The sequence below is a fragment of the Cnephaeus nilssonii genome, assembly GCF_951640355.1.
Source record: "Cnephaeus nilssonii genome assembly, chromosome: X".
NCBI lineage: Eukaryota > Metazoa > Chordata > Mammalia > Chiroptera > Vespertilionidae > Cnephaeus > Cnephaeus nilssonii.
The window spans coordinates 104,653,693-104,670,967 of record NC_137071.1 but is presented as its reverse complement, the minus strand read 5'-3'; the positions used below and the strand labels follow the sequence as shown (position 1 = coordinate 104,670,967).

The following is a 17,275-nucleotide window of genomic DNA, read 5'->3' as shown; positions in this document are numbered from 1 at the left end:
TACAACACACTCTGGTACTTCCATGTTCATTGGGAAACCATGGATTATTTCATCATCTTGATGCCTAGAAGAGAGTGAGATTAAAATGAGTAATGTTCAAAGTTTTATTCTGTAAATAGGGACTTTGGTAAGGGAGGAAGGATTTTCAAATATGGTCCAAGACAATAGTCTGAAGGGCTAAACCAGCTGAGATAACTAGCCAGTGTAGTCTAATCTTATAGATTCTGATTTCCTGCCAAATGGCATTTAGGAGCCACTGATAATTTAATTTCCTGGCATTTACTGTTATTGGAGATTTATTTGGTTTCTGTACTCGGCTCTTAACAGGAAAGTAAATTTTTGTTGAGTGCATAATTTCAATATGGAAAGGCCAGTAAGATCAAGATTTTATGTGACATGTGAAGGACCAGCAAGAATGAAATAGGAGAGTGATTTTCAACATGCTATCACTGTGACAGGCACATTTTTCTATATGTTGAGGCTAAAGGCAGTTTCAAAGCTGCCTTATGTAAACTGCATAGTTCAAGGAGATGGACCCTGGTTTCACCATATCTCTACTTTTCATTTCTAACTCAATTGTATAAGGGATCATCCTGCTTTCTTTTTTGGGGGAAAGTACTATTAAGAACCATTCTCTGGTCTTGATAAATCTCTGCTGTGATACAGCTGTCTCGAGCAATTATCTTTGTCCAAGAATGTTACTTACTTGCTTCAATCATCGGCTTTATGGAGATGAGGGGGTCTGTCTGTATGCCAGCACAAGCTGGATCTGGGCTGGCTCAGAACATGATGCTTGTCAGTGGTCTGATTCCCTCTTTTGCTGGGCTGGCTTCAGAAACTGACCCAGTTCTGAGTGACAGTTCACCAGCCTTCACCGAGGCAGGGTCTGAGACACAGGGTGCGGTTTCCTTAGCTCACACTCTGCTATTTGGTTGCCTATGGCAACAAGATCCAAACAAATTGGACATGTGTTTGTATAAAAAAAAAAAAAGCTGGGAATGGGACCCAAAGAGGGAGTTTGGGGCTGTTGAGTTAGTGGAAGAGCTGTGGTGAGTATCGGGCAACTGCTCATTGCTTTTCCCTCATTCTTTCTTTCTAAGTTATGCCGGGGATATCTGCTAGCACAATAACCATGTTTGTGGGTAGTTGAACAAAATAGTCTCCATTCTCATGTTTCCTGAGCAAATTAAGTCCTTGCTATTTATTTGTCTGTGTAAGTTTCTTGTTCAGGGAGAGACAAACTAGTTAATATATGTTTAAGAAGCTGGGAACGTGTAGATACTCACATTTGGTACCTTTTTGGTGACAGGATTAACAGGGTGCCTTAGCAATATTTGTCATTGCAAGTGGGTGATCTAGAGTCAGGGGTGGGTGGGGGTCAGTCAGGATGGTATGAGGGGACTTGTTCATGTTAAGGCAGTGGAAGAAGTTCTTGGAATAATCAGCTTAACACTTTTTATAAGTTATTCCCCCCCCCCCCAGATTTTACTTTAAAATTGCAATTTTTCAAACAGCCAATGTCCTAAATAGTATCACTTCATTGACTATATCTATCCTCTCACTTACTTGAAGAAAGGGGGATTTAATTTTGGCATGTCCCAAAACTGCACATCACTATGACAAGTAATTCAGTCGCAAAATTTGCCAGTACCAGTTGAGTGCCACTTTAATAAATTCTCTTTTGCTTGATTGCCCAGGTCTCAAAAGTCAGTCAATTTACCTTGGACAAAACTCCGTAGGATATAAAAGTGTTCTGCCAGATTTAAAGTTAATGCAGACATTTTAAGCAAATTAATAAGGATTGCTTGGGTGCCTAGCATTGTCTAGAAACAGCAATAAGTCCTTGTTCAGATGAACTGAATTTTACAGTCAGGAGGAAAGTGAGGCTTCTGGAGGATGCTATTCTACCCCCCCACCCCCCACCCCACTGAGAAGTTATGGAGGAGGAGCTAGAAGCTGGCTGGGAGGTTTCTGGCTTACTGTCTTGAACAGCGGTCGCCAACCTTGCGGACCTCACGGAGAATGTAGCCCGTGAAGCAGAGGGTCTGGGCACCTCCCTCCTCCGCAAGCCGGCTGAGCCAGACAGCCTGTGGCTGGGCTGAGCATCTCCCCCCCACCCCCACCCCACCCTGCAGCTGCTGCATGCAGACTGTGCCTAAAGCTGTGTGTCCCTTTGTGTAAAACAATTCCTTCTCTCCTGGCTGCTCCGTCACACCCCTGCACTCCTTCACATCACTGCTCAGAGCCACTGCACTGCCCAGAGCCCCTGTCGTCCAACACAAGGTCTGATCCACTTGTCCCTCTCAGTGTCCTGTGAAGCAGCACAGCGGGATATCCCAGTGGGGGTTTCTCCCAAGTCCCCAGGGACTTCCCTGACCCAATTTGGTCTTCTGGCCCCTGGGGCTCTTTCTTCCTAGGAGTCTTAGTGCAGTTTCTCTGGCCTTGGTCCCTGCAGGCCCCATGTGGCCTTGCACAGCTGTCCCCCGGAAGCCTCTGTGGCACAGCATGCTGGTCTTTCCATTGGTCATTTGTTCTTTCTGTTTGCCCCCATAGGTCCCTCCAGGTACAAGGTGGGCACCATGGCTGAGAAGTTTGATTGCCACTACTGCAGGGACCCCCTGCAGGGGAAGAAGTACGTGGAGAAGGATGGCCACCACTGCTGCCTGAAGTGCTTTGACAAGTTCTGCGCCAACACCTGTGTGGAATGCCGCAAACCCATCGGTGCGGACTCCAAGGTAACATTGGGACAGGACAGGATGGTTGTCCTGTGACTGAGACGACGAAAGCTCACCCTCTCCCAAGTCCTCCTCATCATTGCAGCTACCCATGTGGAAGGCAGGACAGGCAGTGGCACAGAGACAAGGAGGCCCTGGCCCAGGAGCCAGCCACCCTTGCTTCTAGTGCTTATTGCCTTGACAGTGTCCTGAGCTCTCTGTGTGGGACTTGGAGCAGCTGGTGCCAAGGCCCATGCCAGCTCTGTTGGTTGTACTTTCTCTTGTTTCAGGAACTGTGAGTCTTCCATCCTCACCTCGGTGTCCTTCATGTTTCTCAATTAGAACATCCCCAGGTGTAAGGGGTGGTACCATCTCAGTAGTAGGCCCCTGCCCCCCTCTTAGCACCCCTGTGTCACTCACAGCAGCCCATCCCTTCTGCTTGGTTTCCAGGAGGTGCACTATAAGAACCGCTACTGGCACGACACCTGCTTCCGCTGTGCCAAGTGCCTGCACCCCTTGGCCAATGAGACTTTTATGTCCAAGGACAACAAGATCCTGTGCAACAAGTGCACCACTCGGGAGGACTCCCCCAAGTGCAAGGGCTGCTTCAAGCCAATTGTGGCAGGTACTGCCCTACTCACTCCTGGGGTGGCCAGGGAGGAGGCCTGTGGGCAGAGATAATGTGGGGTTGCTTGGGATGATGGGGCTAATGCTGCTGGGAGCTGCTTTTAGCTTTTAGCATATATATGCACGCATATATATATATATGTATACATGCGTACACATATATGCTCGCACACACGCACACATTCGGAAACTAAAGACCACTGGAGAGGACTGTCTGTGGCAAGAGAAGGAAGTGAAAAGTATGTAGCACTTTCTCATTTGGGTAGAGTAAGTGATGGAAGCATGCTTTTTCCTTAGGGTGTAACTCTGGGTCAGACAGTCCCTTATAGAATCTAAGTCCACAAAGGGTGTGGGAGTGGGGTCTCGGGTGTCTATTCCTCAAACACTACAGCTGGGATCCCCTCCCCTACAGATCTGGGTTGGCACACCCACAAGTAGGCCATTGTTGAGAAACCCCCCCACGGGTATGTTCATCAGAAGCGTGAGGCCAGTAACTGCAGGGCCTGCATTCCCTCACCTCTGGAGGGCCCATGGTTGGAGTTGAGTGGATGCAGCCCCCTGCAGAGCACTATCAGTGGGGCTATCCAATTGCTTCCTCCCCCTGCAGGAGATCAGAATGTGGAGTACAAGGGGACCGTCTGGCACAAAGACTGCTTCACCTGCAGCAACTGCAAGCAAGTCATCGGCTCTGGAAGCTTCTTCCCAAAAGGGGAGGACTTCTACTGCGTGACTTGCCATGAGTCCAAATTTGCCAAGCACTGCGTGAAGTGCAACAAGGTATGTTGTCAAGGGAGTTCTGAATGGACTATTGTTTCTAGAAGCGTTTGACAGTTGGCAGAGCACTTGCACACACACTATCCCATTCCATCCCCACGACGGCCCTGTGATGTGGGAATTATTATGCTCATTTTACAGATGAGGAGACTGGGAGTAGAAAACAGTACCGGGCCAACTCAGGCTGTCTGAAAGGCACTCACCCTGGAGGCACAGGCAGCCCGGGCTCTAGAGGCCAGCCTCCACCACCTAGTTCGCCTTCTCTGAGCCTCAGTATCTTCACCTGTAACTTGGGGATAATAATAGCACCTGCCTCCCATGGCCGTTGTGGTGATTAAATGAGATACTGTAGACCAAAGCGCCCAGCACAGTGCCTGGTACATAGTAGGCATTCAACAAAAGGGTTGTTGAATCTGAATTCGGTGCTACACTCCCTGGTCTAGGCCATCACATCTGGAGGAATCACTTACCAGGATCAGCCCTGGCATGCCGAGTGCTTTGTGTGTGTTACCTGCTCTAAGAAGCTGGCTGGGCAGCGTTTCACCGCTGTGGAGGACCAGTATTACTGCGTGGATTGCTACAAGAACTTTGTGGCCAAGAAGTGTGCTGGATGCAAGAACCCCATCACTGGTAGGCTAAAGAGTCCTTGCTAAGTCGGCCAGGCTAGGTTTTGCGCATGGTAAACCAACTCTTATTTTTCCTACTTCGGTTTCATCCATAAAGGCCCCAAAGAATGCCCCCTCCCCTTGCCATTGTGGTCCTGAAGGCCCCCAAATAGTTTTGAATTCTCCCCCAGGCCAGGTTAGCCTTTGCAATACAGAACACTTCCTGACTGCTGCTGACTAACGATGCTGTGCTGCGGAGTTCACGAGCCTGAGACCCACGCCATGGGCAGGCCATGGGCAGGCACTGCGCACGCGTGGGATTCTGGGGGTGGGGGCGGGGAGGGGAGGGGAGGAAGGGGTGGTGGGGGTGGGGTAGAGGCTAGGGGAAGGGGAGGGAGGCTGAAGAGTGATAGGCTGGGATCATAACACCCCATAGCTGAAGGCTAGCTCAGAGGTGCCTGTGGGCAGCTTTGTTGCCACCCGAGCTAATCATTTCATTCCTCATCTCGCGGCCGCGATCCACGTGCCCTGGGCCCTTTCCCTGCCTCCACTGTTCCCATCTCCCCGGGGAGCCTTGAAATGTACATTTGAGAAGACTTTTGCCATCCTCAGGGAAAAGGACTGTGTCAAGAGTGAGCCACCCAGTCTCTAAAGCTAGGAAGCCCCCAGTGTGCCACGGGAAACGCTTGCCTCTCACCCTGTTTCCCAGCGCCAACCTCCGGGGCAGGCATCCGGGTGGAGAGAGGACTTGTCCCTCGTGGGTGGTGGTTCTTTATAGAAAAAATCGAAGCTTAGCAGCTCCTCGAGGCCCGGTAAGTGCATACCCCACGAACAGCCCAAGTTTGCCTCCTGGTGGCCACTTTGATGCCATGGCCCTGACCTAAATCAAAGAAACTGGTTATGCTGGGAGGTCGGTGCAAGTGTTACAGGGCGATTGCAGTGGCATGGGATTTTGGGTTCTTTAAATCACAGAAGCCTTTGGCTGAGCTCTGGCATCTTTTGAGGTCCTTGAGAGCTGTAGCAGGGTCACGGCGGCATGGCATAGGGGACAGATCACGGTGGAGAGGGGTGGCCTGGGAGCTGGGCAGATCAGATCCTGCCCTGCGTGCTTATTAGCTCTGTAAACGGGCAAGGCAGCAGTGTATCTCTCACTGGTATTCACTCAATTTTCTCTTTTGTTCTCTTTTGTGTTTTCCACAGGGTTTGGTAAAGGCTCCAGTGTGGTGGCCTATGAAGGACAATCCTGGCACGACTACTGCTTCCACTGCAAAAAATGCTCCGTGAATCTGGCCAACAAGCGCTTTGTTTTCCATCAGGAGCATGTGTATTGTCCCGACTGTGCCAAAAAGCTGTAAAGTGACAGGGGCTCCTGTCCTGTAAAATGGAGTTGAGTCTTGTTATGTGTGTCCTCACCCTCTGCCCTACACCATCCATAGGGAAAGAGCGGCCTTTCACCTCTTCAAAGTTGTTCCTGTCTTTTCTCCCATTTTACAGTATTACTCAAATAAGGGCACAGTGATCATTCTAGAATTTAGCAAAACCAACTCCACAGCAAAGTTAATTTTGCAATGGCTGCATTAAAAAATGAACACTTAGATCGACTCTTCTGCATGCTTATCATAGAGCAGAAAAGTGCTAACCATTTAGCTGCTTAGTGATGTAAGCAACAAGCCTAAGAAATAAAGCCCCCACTGAGATGCCCTTCGTGACTCAGCTGGGACCCACCGTGCCATCACACGACACACAAGAGTTGTAGCGGCTGCTTCAACTCGCTGCTCACCCTGTGTTCTGTGAGCAGAAAGGGAATTTACCGAAATGCATGGTTTAACTTCCTCATCAAAACCTCCCTTCTGTTCTTTTGTGCTTTTGATCGACTAATACGAATTTCTAGAAAATTAACATTTGAACTTAGCTGTGATTCTAGATTGACCTTTCCCCCGTACTAACATTTGAGTTCCCCGTGTGCCGTGTTTTCTGAACGTTCCTACTTTCAAGCATGGAACATGCAGGTGATGTGGAAAGTGTAGGCAGATATGAGAGAACGAGCCTGTTTCAGAGGAACATTGTCACAGTGAATAGTTCTGGAAGCTTAACAAAACTAACCCAGCTGTCGGGTGTGTTTTTTAATTAATAATATTTTGTTTTAATAGCAACATAGATTATGGGTTTGGAGACTTGCATGAAAATATTTTAGCCCCCTCAAACGTTCCTGCAGTTTGAAATCATCCTATAGAAGTAACCATAAATCTAGAGGGGTAGCTGAGCAGGCATCAGGACTGTCATTGACATGGATGTGACATTTCCAAACAGTGGCAAGTTGAATCCCTTGTAACATAGTAGTTGTTGCTCTTTTGTTGATTTGTTAAAGAGGCTCACCAGTGTCTCTTGTGATTCTTAGGACTGTTCCTCAAGAGCTTCGCTCGATTTCTGGGGGAGTGGGGAGGTCACTGTCCTCACAGGCAGATTTCCATGTAGTGCTTACCTGAGATGCCTGATCACCTACTTATGTATTCTATCTAATTGTTATATTACATAATAGAATGAGATGATATCAAAGTGAACATGTAATGACAATACATATTAACATTCTTGTAGCTATGGTTAGAGAAGCTGATGCCTCATTTCTACATTTTGTCATTAGCTAATATCATCTAACGTTTCAGTGTATCCTGACAGAAATAAAAGTAGCATATAAATAACTTGCCTCCTGTCACTTTATTCTACCCAGTATAATTGCTATAAGGTGTCACTACTGATCCTAAAACCTGAATGACTTCTTTTCTTCCTTCAAGGACATACTCAGTTCCATGCAATTGCATGGAACACAGAAATTATAAACAAGACAAAACAGACCTATAACAGTGCTTGGATCCAATTAAAAACAACAAAAACCCATTCTGACCCAAAATAGCACTTCCCAGATGTTGCCATCCCTTAAAAGGGGCAAATTGATCATCTTGGGCCAGAGGGACAGGGTATGAAGGGCACTGTGGCTGAAAGATATCAATTGAGAAATCATCACAATCTCTATTTTGTTGGCTACCCTTACCTTGTGCCTCCTGGAACCCCGGGCCCCTGTTGAACACTGCTGTGTCCTCACCCGCTGATCTCCAACATTGGGCCTCCCTCCTTGGGGACAGTGATTATTCGGAAGGCTGCACATTGGGGCCCATGGACTTCATTTAGTGAGGGGGATGGGGTGGGCAGAGGCTGCAACTTCTAGATCATTGCTACACATCTCTGGGGTTCATGTTCTGGAGCTATTCAACCTACCCACCCACACATGGTCATTGCAGGACAGCACTGAAGGTCCAGTGAGACAGGTGCCGTCTGCATGCTCCCACATGACGGAAGGGTCACCAGGACATAAGAGCACTTAGTCAAACCACATTTCAGCTAAAGGCAGAGTTGGGAGGAGAGGGCAGTAGTCGATGAGCCTCAGGCCCAGGGCAATACAAGCAAAGAGCAGAACCCCTTGGGTTCTAATATTTACTATGTCATAAGGGAATCAGAACTTCTCAGCAAGAAACTATGAGCACTTTTATGAATAGGGAACATCCCCTTGTGTTTCCCTGGGAAAATGAGCAACCCTTAAAACAATGAAGAGTCTATCTGGTCATCTGGGGTCCCAAGGAAGTGGGTGGGGTGGGGAATTCAGATGGCACCCATCTGCTTCCTGAAACCTGGGCAAAGGATAGAGCCCTGAGGGGACAAGCCTCCCAATTCACTCAAGATGTGGGCTTGTATGCTTTTCTCCATAGGAAGAGACCATGACACATCTCTAATACCCTCCTCTGCTTGCTCCACTTCAGCAAAGCCTGGACCTTTGCAGCATCTAGACTCACCTGTCCTCTAATGATGCCTTCTTCTTAGTCCTACATATTCTCACCGAGTTCATTCTTTGCCTTTCAGTCCACTGACTGCTCCAGGCTATTCTCTCAGCCCCTCCTGGCCCTTCCTCTGTATCTGCCTTAGATTTTATGCTGTCACTTCAACCATTCTTCATCCCCATTCCCTCAATCCTATTACCCTTTTGCCTTCCTTTTCCACTTGGCCTGCACAACTCCAGCCCACACCAGGGCCAAAAAGCTCTGATGAGAAAAGCCACACAATTACAGACTGCAGCCACCAGTTGCATGTACTTCTGCCAGGCCCTCAGCCCTGTATCGCCTCTGCACCACTCCCTCTACTTCCTAACAGACTTCTCCACCACCTTCCTTGCCCAGGAAACAGACTCATGGGAGTCAGCCTATGGCTATTGCTTGCCACATGATGCCTGCTCTTAACACTTGAGCATCTTTAGAAGTACACTCAAACCTGGGTTCTTGAACAGCTCCTATTCGAACAATTCATTTCTCAACCAAGTTGTTCATGAAAAATGTCTCGGCTGTGGAACAAAACTTCAGTTCTTGACCTGACAACCCTTTCATGCTGATACCTGTATGATTAGTCATGCATCTCTCAGGGGACAAAGGAGAGAATGCATACATGCATATGAGTCAGTTTACTGCTAACCCTCGTGTTTTCAATATTTCAGGAAATTGTACTGTGAATATTTTCGTGTTTATTATACTAAAGGTAAGTCCTACTGTGTACATGAATTTTCATTTTTTGCTATACATTTCATTACCTTTTTGTTAAATTTTCATTTACATTTCATGTCCTTTTTGTCTTTAAAGTGTTTATAGATTGAATAGTACATTAAACATGTACTGTGTATAAGAAAGGTTAAAACGGAATCATTTGGGAGTCTGGAATGGATTAATTCAATTTACATAATTTCTGCCCTGGCCAGTGTTGCTAAGTGGTTAGAGCTTTGGCCTGCAGACCAAGGAGTCGCGGGTTGGATTCCAGTCGAGGGAACGTACCTGGGTTGCGGGTTTATTCATTCCCAGGCTTCGGCCTTGATTGGGGCATGTGCGGGAGGCAGCCAATCAATGTGTCTCTCTCACACGAATGTTTCTCTCTCTCTTCCCTCCCTTTCATTCTCCCTTCCACTCTCTAAAAAAATCAATGGAAAAAGTATCCTTGGATGAGGATTAACAACAAAATTTACATTATTTCTAATGGGAAAAAATGATTTGCTCTTTGAACAATTCATTTCTGGTAAAGCTTTCCCGAACGAATTGTTTGAGAACTGAGGTTCCACTGTAGTGCCTTATACACATTATATCGGACCCTCACATCCACCACTGGCACTCTTGCCCCTATCTTCCAGATAAGAAAACTGAAGTTCAGAGAGGTTATTTGGTTTGCCTAAAGTCACACAGCTAATAAGTCACAAATCATCACCCTGGACACACCTCTAGCCTACCCATTATGACACTGCATTGCCAGAGAAACGGTGAGCCCCTTTGGGCAGGGACAGTGTTTGACAAATCACAATGAGGAAACTGCCATGCTCATTGACAAGCATAAGACTCAGGAGGAAGGAGGGGAAATTTTAGTTACCAAATTTCCAGCAGAAAAAATCCTTTTCTCCCTCATAATTAATGGGAGCAGGATACCAATAACACATCTATTTGAGTCTCAATTGAGTGAGCCAGCAGGTGAGCAGAGGGATGTTCCAGAGCAGGAGTGGAGCAATGCCTAAATTAAAGGGACTTGTTTCTTCCACCTCTTCTGGCAGCAATTCTGACAGTGGAGTTAACAAAATATTAAAGGAGAAAAGGCAAGTTATTTCAGAAAACCCTGTTAAGAAGCAAAAGACTGGTGAAATTTCAAGAGCCCTGCCATTTTTCAAGCAGAACAGCAGCAGCAGAGATGACAACATGTTTCAGATTGGGAAGATGAGGTGCGCCAGTGTTCGGGACTTTCAAGGAAAGTCCTAATTGATATTAGAAAAGATTGGATCACCCTAGCCAGTTTGGCACAGTGGATAGAGTGTCAGCCTGAGGACAGAAAGGTCCTGGATTCGATTCCGGTCAAGGGCACGTGCTTCGGTTGCAGGCTTCTCCCCAGCCTGGGCCCTCGTCAGGGCTCATGCAGGAGGCAACCAATCGATGTGTTTCTCTCACATAGATATTTCTCTCTGTATTTCCCTCTCTCTTCCACTCTCCCTAAAAATCAATGGAAAAATATCCTTGGGTGAGGATTAAAAAAACATAATAAAATAAAATTGTTTAAAAAAATATTGGATCGATTCAGAAGGTGAAATGAAACCAGGAAGAAAGGGTCTTTCTTTAAATCCCGAGCAATGGAGCCAGCTGAAGGAACAGATTTGTGACATTGATGATACAGTAAGAAAACTATAAAATCAGAGCCAAATAAAACTTGTACTGTTGCTTTAATCTGCCTTTTTATATTGTCTTGTTTTATAAAGATTGTTTTCCAAGATACTGTATATTTGGATCGTAAAACAATTTGTAAGAACACTTTCTTAAAAAAATGTGGATTATTTACAATGTTCTCAGTGTGCCTTAGCTGGTTTGACTCAGTGGATAAAGCGTTGGCCTGCGGACTGAATAGTCCCAGGTTTGATTCTGGTCAATGGCACATGCCCGGGTTGCGGTCTCAATCCCAAGTAGGGGGCGTGCAGGAGGCAGCCAATCAATCATTCTCTTTCATCATTGATGTTTCTATCGCTTTCTCCCTCTGCCTTCCTCTCTGAAATCAATAAAAATATATTTAAAACATTTTTTCTGAGTGAAGCTAATTGTCAACTTTATTAAGGGGGATTGCTCTCTGTCTACCACCTAGTGTAAAATGAAATCAGGTAATACAATCTTAATTGCTGTAGCCTTGTTTGATCACAAGAATTGGTACTATTTAAGGCCCAAAGTTAACCTTTTAATTTACACTCAGTTTTTACATTCAAAGGGATTTATATTTTCTTGAATTTATAAACTTTTTATTTATGAAATCCATAGTTGATCTTTTTTCTCCTAAACAAATGTCTAGGCTTTGATTTCCCACCCTCATGATACTTCACTTTCCCCTTTTTATCTTTACTTCATTTTCCTTTAATAACTTGTCATGTTCAGTTTTCATTTTAGTTTTTGCTTTTTCTTGAATTTATTATGCTAATCTAGAAAACTGGTTAAACAGTCAAAATGTTAGTTATCTCAATAAAGTACTTGTAATTAAGGTATTATATGAGAACTACAATCACTAATTCTGTATTAAACATCAGGAGATATCTATAATAATAAAAGCATAATATGCTAATTAGAACGGAGGTCCTTCCGGATGACCTTACAGACGAAGCCGGGTCCCTAGTGCCGGAGGGAAGCCCAGGTCAGGGTGTCAGAGGGAAGCCAGTGCCAGCAGCCAAGGGAAGGAAGGCCAACTCTTGCACGACTTTCGTGCATCGGGCCTCTAGTAGTTTGATAAACAACATGGTTTGTATGAAAACTCTAAGCAAGTTAAGTGTATGTCATTACCTGTAGTGTTCTGTGTAGTAGTTATCTTATTGCTTAGTCTGTACAAAATAATGATTTAGATGTCTGATTTGCTTTCACTTAAACATCACCATAGGATGTCTATAAAATCAGATATTGTTACATTAGACTAGGATTTAATAAAAATTGTGAAAGCTTACTGGCCTAACATTTCATTTTATAACATTAAGTATGGATTATATATAGCCAGAGATATCACTGAGCTTTACTGTTATAGTAGGTAATGTAATCAGTTTTTAGGGGAAAGAGCATATACTTGTGTTTTTGTGGCCTTTGCTTCAGTAAGCTTGGGTCTTTTGCAGTTAATCTACTGGAATTAAATGTTACTAAGTTTTAGCAGAGACTCTGATATGATTTTCATTGAACCATGATGACAAAGCAGACACAGATTAAGGCACAAGCTTCAGGGGCTTGGCAGCAATAGACAGGGCATGGTGTGCCTTAGGAAAAAAATGTAAAGGAACTATTAGCAGTTAAAGAAGGCAGCAAAGACAAAGAAATTCTCTTCAAACTAAATTATATTTTGATCACATGGATAGGACACTTCTAGATAGAATAGCAAAAATGTGTAAAGGTATGTAAATAATCCTTTTTGACAAATTATTTTGGATAGCTAAAATAAAATAAAAAATGGCTACTGCCATATCAGACTTGAACTATTATACTAAGTTGGATTGCTAACTATATCTAAAACTAGATGCCTGGTGCACGACATTCGTGTATGGAGGGGGCGGTGTCCCACAGCCCAGCATGCACCCTCTCCAATCTGGGACATCCCTCTCACAATCCAGGACTGCTGGCTCCCAACCACTCGCCTGCCTGCCAGCCTGATCACCCCTTAAACACACCCCTGCCAGCCTGATTGATGCTTAACTGCCCTCCCCTGCCGGCCCGATTGCCTCTAACTGTCCTCCCCTACAGGCCTGGTCACCCCCACCTGCCCTCCCCTGCAGTCCTGATACCCCCAACTGCCATCCCCAGTGGCCTGGCTCCCAACAACTTCCCTCCCCTGCAGGCCTGGTCCCTCCCAACTGCCCTCCCATGCAGGCCTGGTCCCGCAACTGCCCTCCCCTGTAGGCCTGGTCCCTCCCAACTCCCCTCCCTTTCAGGCCTGGTCCCTCCCCTGCAGGCCTGGTCCTCCCCAACTGCCGTCCCCTGCAGGCCTGGTCCCATGCAACTGCCTGCCCCAGCTGGCCTGGTTCCCAACAACTGCCCTCCCCTGCAGGCCTGGTCCTCCCCAACTGCTGTCCCCTGCAGGCCTGGTCCCACGCAACTGCCTGCCCCAGCTGGCCTGGTTCCCAACAACTGCCCTCCCCTGCAGGCCTGGTCCCCCCCAACTGCCCTCCCTTTCAGGCCTGGTCCCTCCCAACTGCCCTCCCATGCCGGCCCAGTCACCCACAACAGCATTCCCTTGCAGACCTGGTCCCCCCCAACCTGTTCTCCCCTGCAGGCCTGGTCCCCCCAACTGCCCTCCCCTGCTGGCCTGGTCACCCCTAACTGTCCTCCCCTGCAGGCCTGGTTCCCCCCAACTGCCCTCCCTTTCAGGCATGGTCACTCCAACTGCCCTCTCCTGCAGGCCTGATCCCCCCAACTGCCCTCCCCTGCTGGCCTGGTCACCACCAACTGTCCTCCCCTGCAGGCCTGGTCCCCCCCAACTACTCTCCTCTGCAGGCCTGGTCCTCCCCAAATACCCTCCCCTGAAGGCTGGTCCCCCCCAACTGCCCTCCCCAGCTGGCCTGGTTCCCAACAACTGCCCTCCCCTTTAGGCCTGGTCCCTCCCAACTGCCCTCCCATGCAGGCCTGGTCCCCCCCAATGGCTCTCCCCTGCAGGCCTGGTCCCCCCGCAACTGCCATCCCCTGCATGCCTGATCGCCCACAACTGCCCTCTCCTGCCGGCCATCTTGTGTCCACATGGGGGCGGCCATCTTTGACCACATGGGGGTGGCCATCTTGTGTTGGGGTGATGGTCAACTTGCATATTACCTCTTTATTAGATAGGCCATCTATACTTATAATAGGGTAATATACAAATTGGCCCGGTATGCCATCACATAATGACTGAACAGCAGGAGGGTGGGGCAGCACGCTACAAGTGGTGGAGAGCTACAGGAGGGTGGGCAGCGGGCAGAGAGCTACAGGATGGCAGGGCAGCGAGCTACCTGTAGCGGAGAGCTACAAGCAGCGGTGGGCGGGACCACCAGCTGAGGCAAGCGGCAGTGAGCTACTTGTGCATGGATTTGTGCGCAGGGCCACTAGTTTTACAGAATTGTCAAAGACTTGATTTCAAAACCATCTGCTAGGCCACATATAGTTATCAATTTATCTGGCAGCTATTCTACCTCATTTTTTTACATTTTAGATTTTTTTTTTAGTGTTTTTAGCAGTAACCCTAATCAGTGTGTAATTGGGGAAATAAAGAAAACCTTTTCTGGTATTTTACCCTTCATCAATTAATAGGTACCAAAGTGTTCAAATAATATTTTAGACAAATCATACTTGTTAACTTCCCCTTTTTTGTAAACATTTTTATCCTGTTAACTTAATTGGGGAGATTTTTATTCCTTATATATACAGAAGGGTAGTTAGAACACAGAACTTTGATTTTGGTGTATATAGAGAGGGGATAATGGTTGAATTTCCTAGGTTTATATGAATTTAAGGAGTGTATGTATTTTGAAACATCTGCAGAGAGATGGTGCTGAAATCTATTATTACCTAGGCATTTTCTAGCTATTTAGCTTAGGTCATAAGTTAAATCTTCATATAAGGAAGGCAAAGTTTGTTGACTGCTAAACTCATTTAAATAATGTTACTAGATATGCAGTATATAGAAATTATTAATGTTTTGGTGTGTAGGAAAGGATGAAAACTGGGTTAAAATAAGAGCCAAATTAACTTGTACTGAAAGGGCACTTTTGTTTTCTGTTTAAACTTTATCTTCTTAAGATTTCTTCAGGAAGAAAGCTTGGCATTTGGGGGCAGCCATTTCTTCTACTGTAATGCCAAAATGAATTTAATTAATACCAGCCCTTGAATGTACTCAGCAGCAGGACTTTCCTAATTGGGTTTTACTCTTTGTCTTTTAAAGTACAAGCAGCATTTGACCTATTTCCAATGCTCTTGGCATTTTATTAAAAGAACCACTAAAAAACTATGTATAATTTAATTATTCTCTTTTGTTTTGTTTCATAAATACTTAAGAATGTGTTTTAAAGACTGTTCCTACCTCATTAGCTAGTCAAGATCCTATGATGATCAACCTATTCTAAATAATGTTTTTGAAAAAAAAAAAGACTTGAAAATAAAAAATATGTACATCTTGGGCCTTGGCTACTGAGAAGAAAAAAAATTGAGAATTAAGTGTTCCTGACATGGGTATGTTAGAAAAGTACTATAAAAGTTTGAAATATTCTGGCTAGCCTTGGCTGGTGTGGCTCAGTTGGTTGGGCGTCATCCTGTGTGCCAGGAGGTTGCTGGTTTGATTCCTGGTCAGGGCAGATGCCCATGTTGTGCACAAAATTCCCAGTAGCGGGTGTGCAAGAGGCAGCCAATCGATGTTGCACTCTCATATTGATGTTTCTATCACTTTCCCCCTCTCTCTTCCTCTCTCTCTCTAAAAAAAATAAACTATTATTTTAAAAAGTTTAAAAAAAATTAGAGCCCTAACTGGTTTGGCTCAGTGGATAGAGTGTCGGCCTGCGGACTGAAAGGTCCCAGGTTTGATTCCGGTCAAAGGCATGTACCTTGGTTGCGGGCACATCCTCCATAGGAGGTGTGCAGGAGGCAGCTGTTCGACGTTTCTCTCTCATCGATGTTTCTAACTCTCTATCCTTCTCCCTTCCTCTCTGTAAAAAATCAATAAAAAATATTTTTTAAAAATTTTAAAAAATTAGAAGTACTGGCTATTATTTAGGAATCTCTCCTGATATTCTTTGCTATTTACTTTTTATGGAAATTAATTCAGTGAAACACTCAAAACTTTTTAGTGTTTCTTAGTGGTGTTTTTCCAGATAAATTCTAGGGGTAAATATTTCCAGCCACAAATATGTAATTCTGTAACTGTGGAATACCTGTATGCTTTGTTTGGTATATCTTCCATGGAGATATCAATGAATATACTACTCCATCTGTGAACATTTTAAATGCTGAAATAAAAAAATAAGAAATGTACCCCCAAAAAAGAACTTATCTATTTGTTGTTAACAGAGTGGGTTGTAGAGCCCAACTGCTGGGGTTCAAATCCTGGCTGCCTTGCTGTTTTAAAGTTATGAGCACTTGGGCCAGTTACTTAACCTAGCTGAGCTTTTTTCTTCAACTGTAAAATCAGACTTAGAATCCCTACCTTGCAGAATTACATGCAGATTTCATAATGCAAATGCTCAGCAGGGTGACTGATAATCAGTAAAAGCACTCAATAAACTTTAAGCATGTATTTTATCTCCATCACCAGAGATAGTATATTAACTACCATGCAAGCCACAGGACACTGTTCTCACTCCCCAAGCAGTATGGGTGTTGGCTTTATAATCAGACAGACTTAGGATTGATCAGCTCTGCCTTTCTGGTTGAGTGACTACCAATCTCCACAAACCTCAGTGTCATCCTAGGTAAAAATGAGTAAGGGTTTGAAGTGATGCCTATAAAGTACCTGGCATACAGGATGTGCAAACTTTACAGTTATTATAACACTAGGGGCCTGATGCACGAAATCCGTGCAAGAGTAGGCCTTCCTTCCCCCGGCTGCCGGCACTGGCTTCCCTCTGGCACCTGGGACCCGGGCTTCCCTCACAGCCCCAGCTTTGTCTGGTAGGTCATCTGATCTAATTAACATATTACACTTTTATTATTACTAGAGGCCCGGTGCACAAAATTCATGCACCGGGGGGGTGGGGGGAGCCCCCTCAGCCCAGCCTGCACCCTCTCCAATCCAGGACATCCCTCTCACAATCCGGGACCACTGGCTCCTAACTACTCACCTGCCTGCCTGCCTGCCTGATCGCACCTAACTGCCCCACCTGCTGGCCTGGTCACCCCCAACTGCCCCCCTGCAGGCGTAGTCACCCCCAACTGCACCCCCTGCTGGCATGGTCACCCCCAACTGCCCCCCCTGCCAACCTGGTTGCCCCTCACTGCACCCCCCTGCCGGCCTGGTTGC

At 46.0% G+C, this 17,275-nt stretch overlaps 1 protein-coding gene and 1 pseudogene across 9 annotated transcripts in view; both read left to right on the top strand.

Moving 5' to 3' along the window:
* The window catches only part of FHL1 (four and a half LIM domains 1), a 72,538-nt gene extending 65,134 nt beyond the window's left edge, over nt 1-7,404 (top strand). For 6 of the 8 annotated variants that reach the window (XM_079765562.1, XM_079765563.1, XM_079765561.1 and 3 more), the window contains 6 exons: nt 2,554-2,735; nt 3,165-3,339; nt 3,949-4,118; nt 4,559-4,745; nt 5,333-5,532; nt 5,921-7,404. In XM_079765562.1, coding sequence (XP_079621688.1) covers nt 2,580-2,735; nt 3,165-3,339; nt 3,949-4,118; nt 4,559-4,745; nt 5,333-5,532; nt 5,921-6,004 — 972 coding nt within the window. In that variant the 5' untranslated portion in view covers nt 2,554-2,579 and the 3' untranslated portion in view covers nt 6,005-7,404. Of the gene's footprint in view, nt 1-994; nt 1,050-2,553; nt 2,736-3,164; nt 3,340-3,948; nt 4,119-4,558; nt 4,746-5,332; nt 5,533-5,920 lie in introns of those variants that run through there. The other 2 variants (XM_079765566.1, XM_079765567.1) reach the window with 2 other exon arrangements.
* Nucleotides 7,405-10,305: 2,901 nt separating this feature from the next.
* LOC307096262 (activated RNA polymerase II transcriptional coactivator p15-like) lies at nt 10,306-10,974 on the top strand (annotated as a pseudogene). The gene is made up of 2 exons: nt 10,306-10,584; nt 10,868-10,974. The product of its transcript is annotated as an activated RNA polymerase II transcriptional coactivator p15-like (transcript).
* The last annotated feature ends 6,301 nt before the right edge of the window (nt 10,975-17,275 follow it).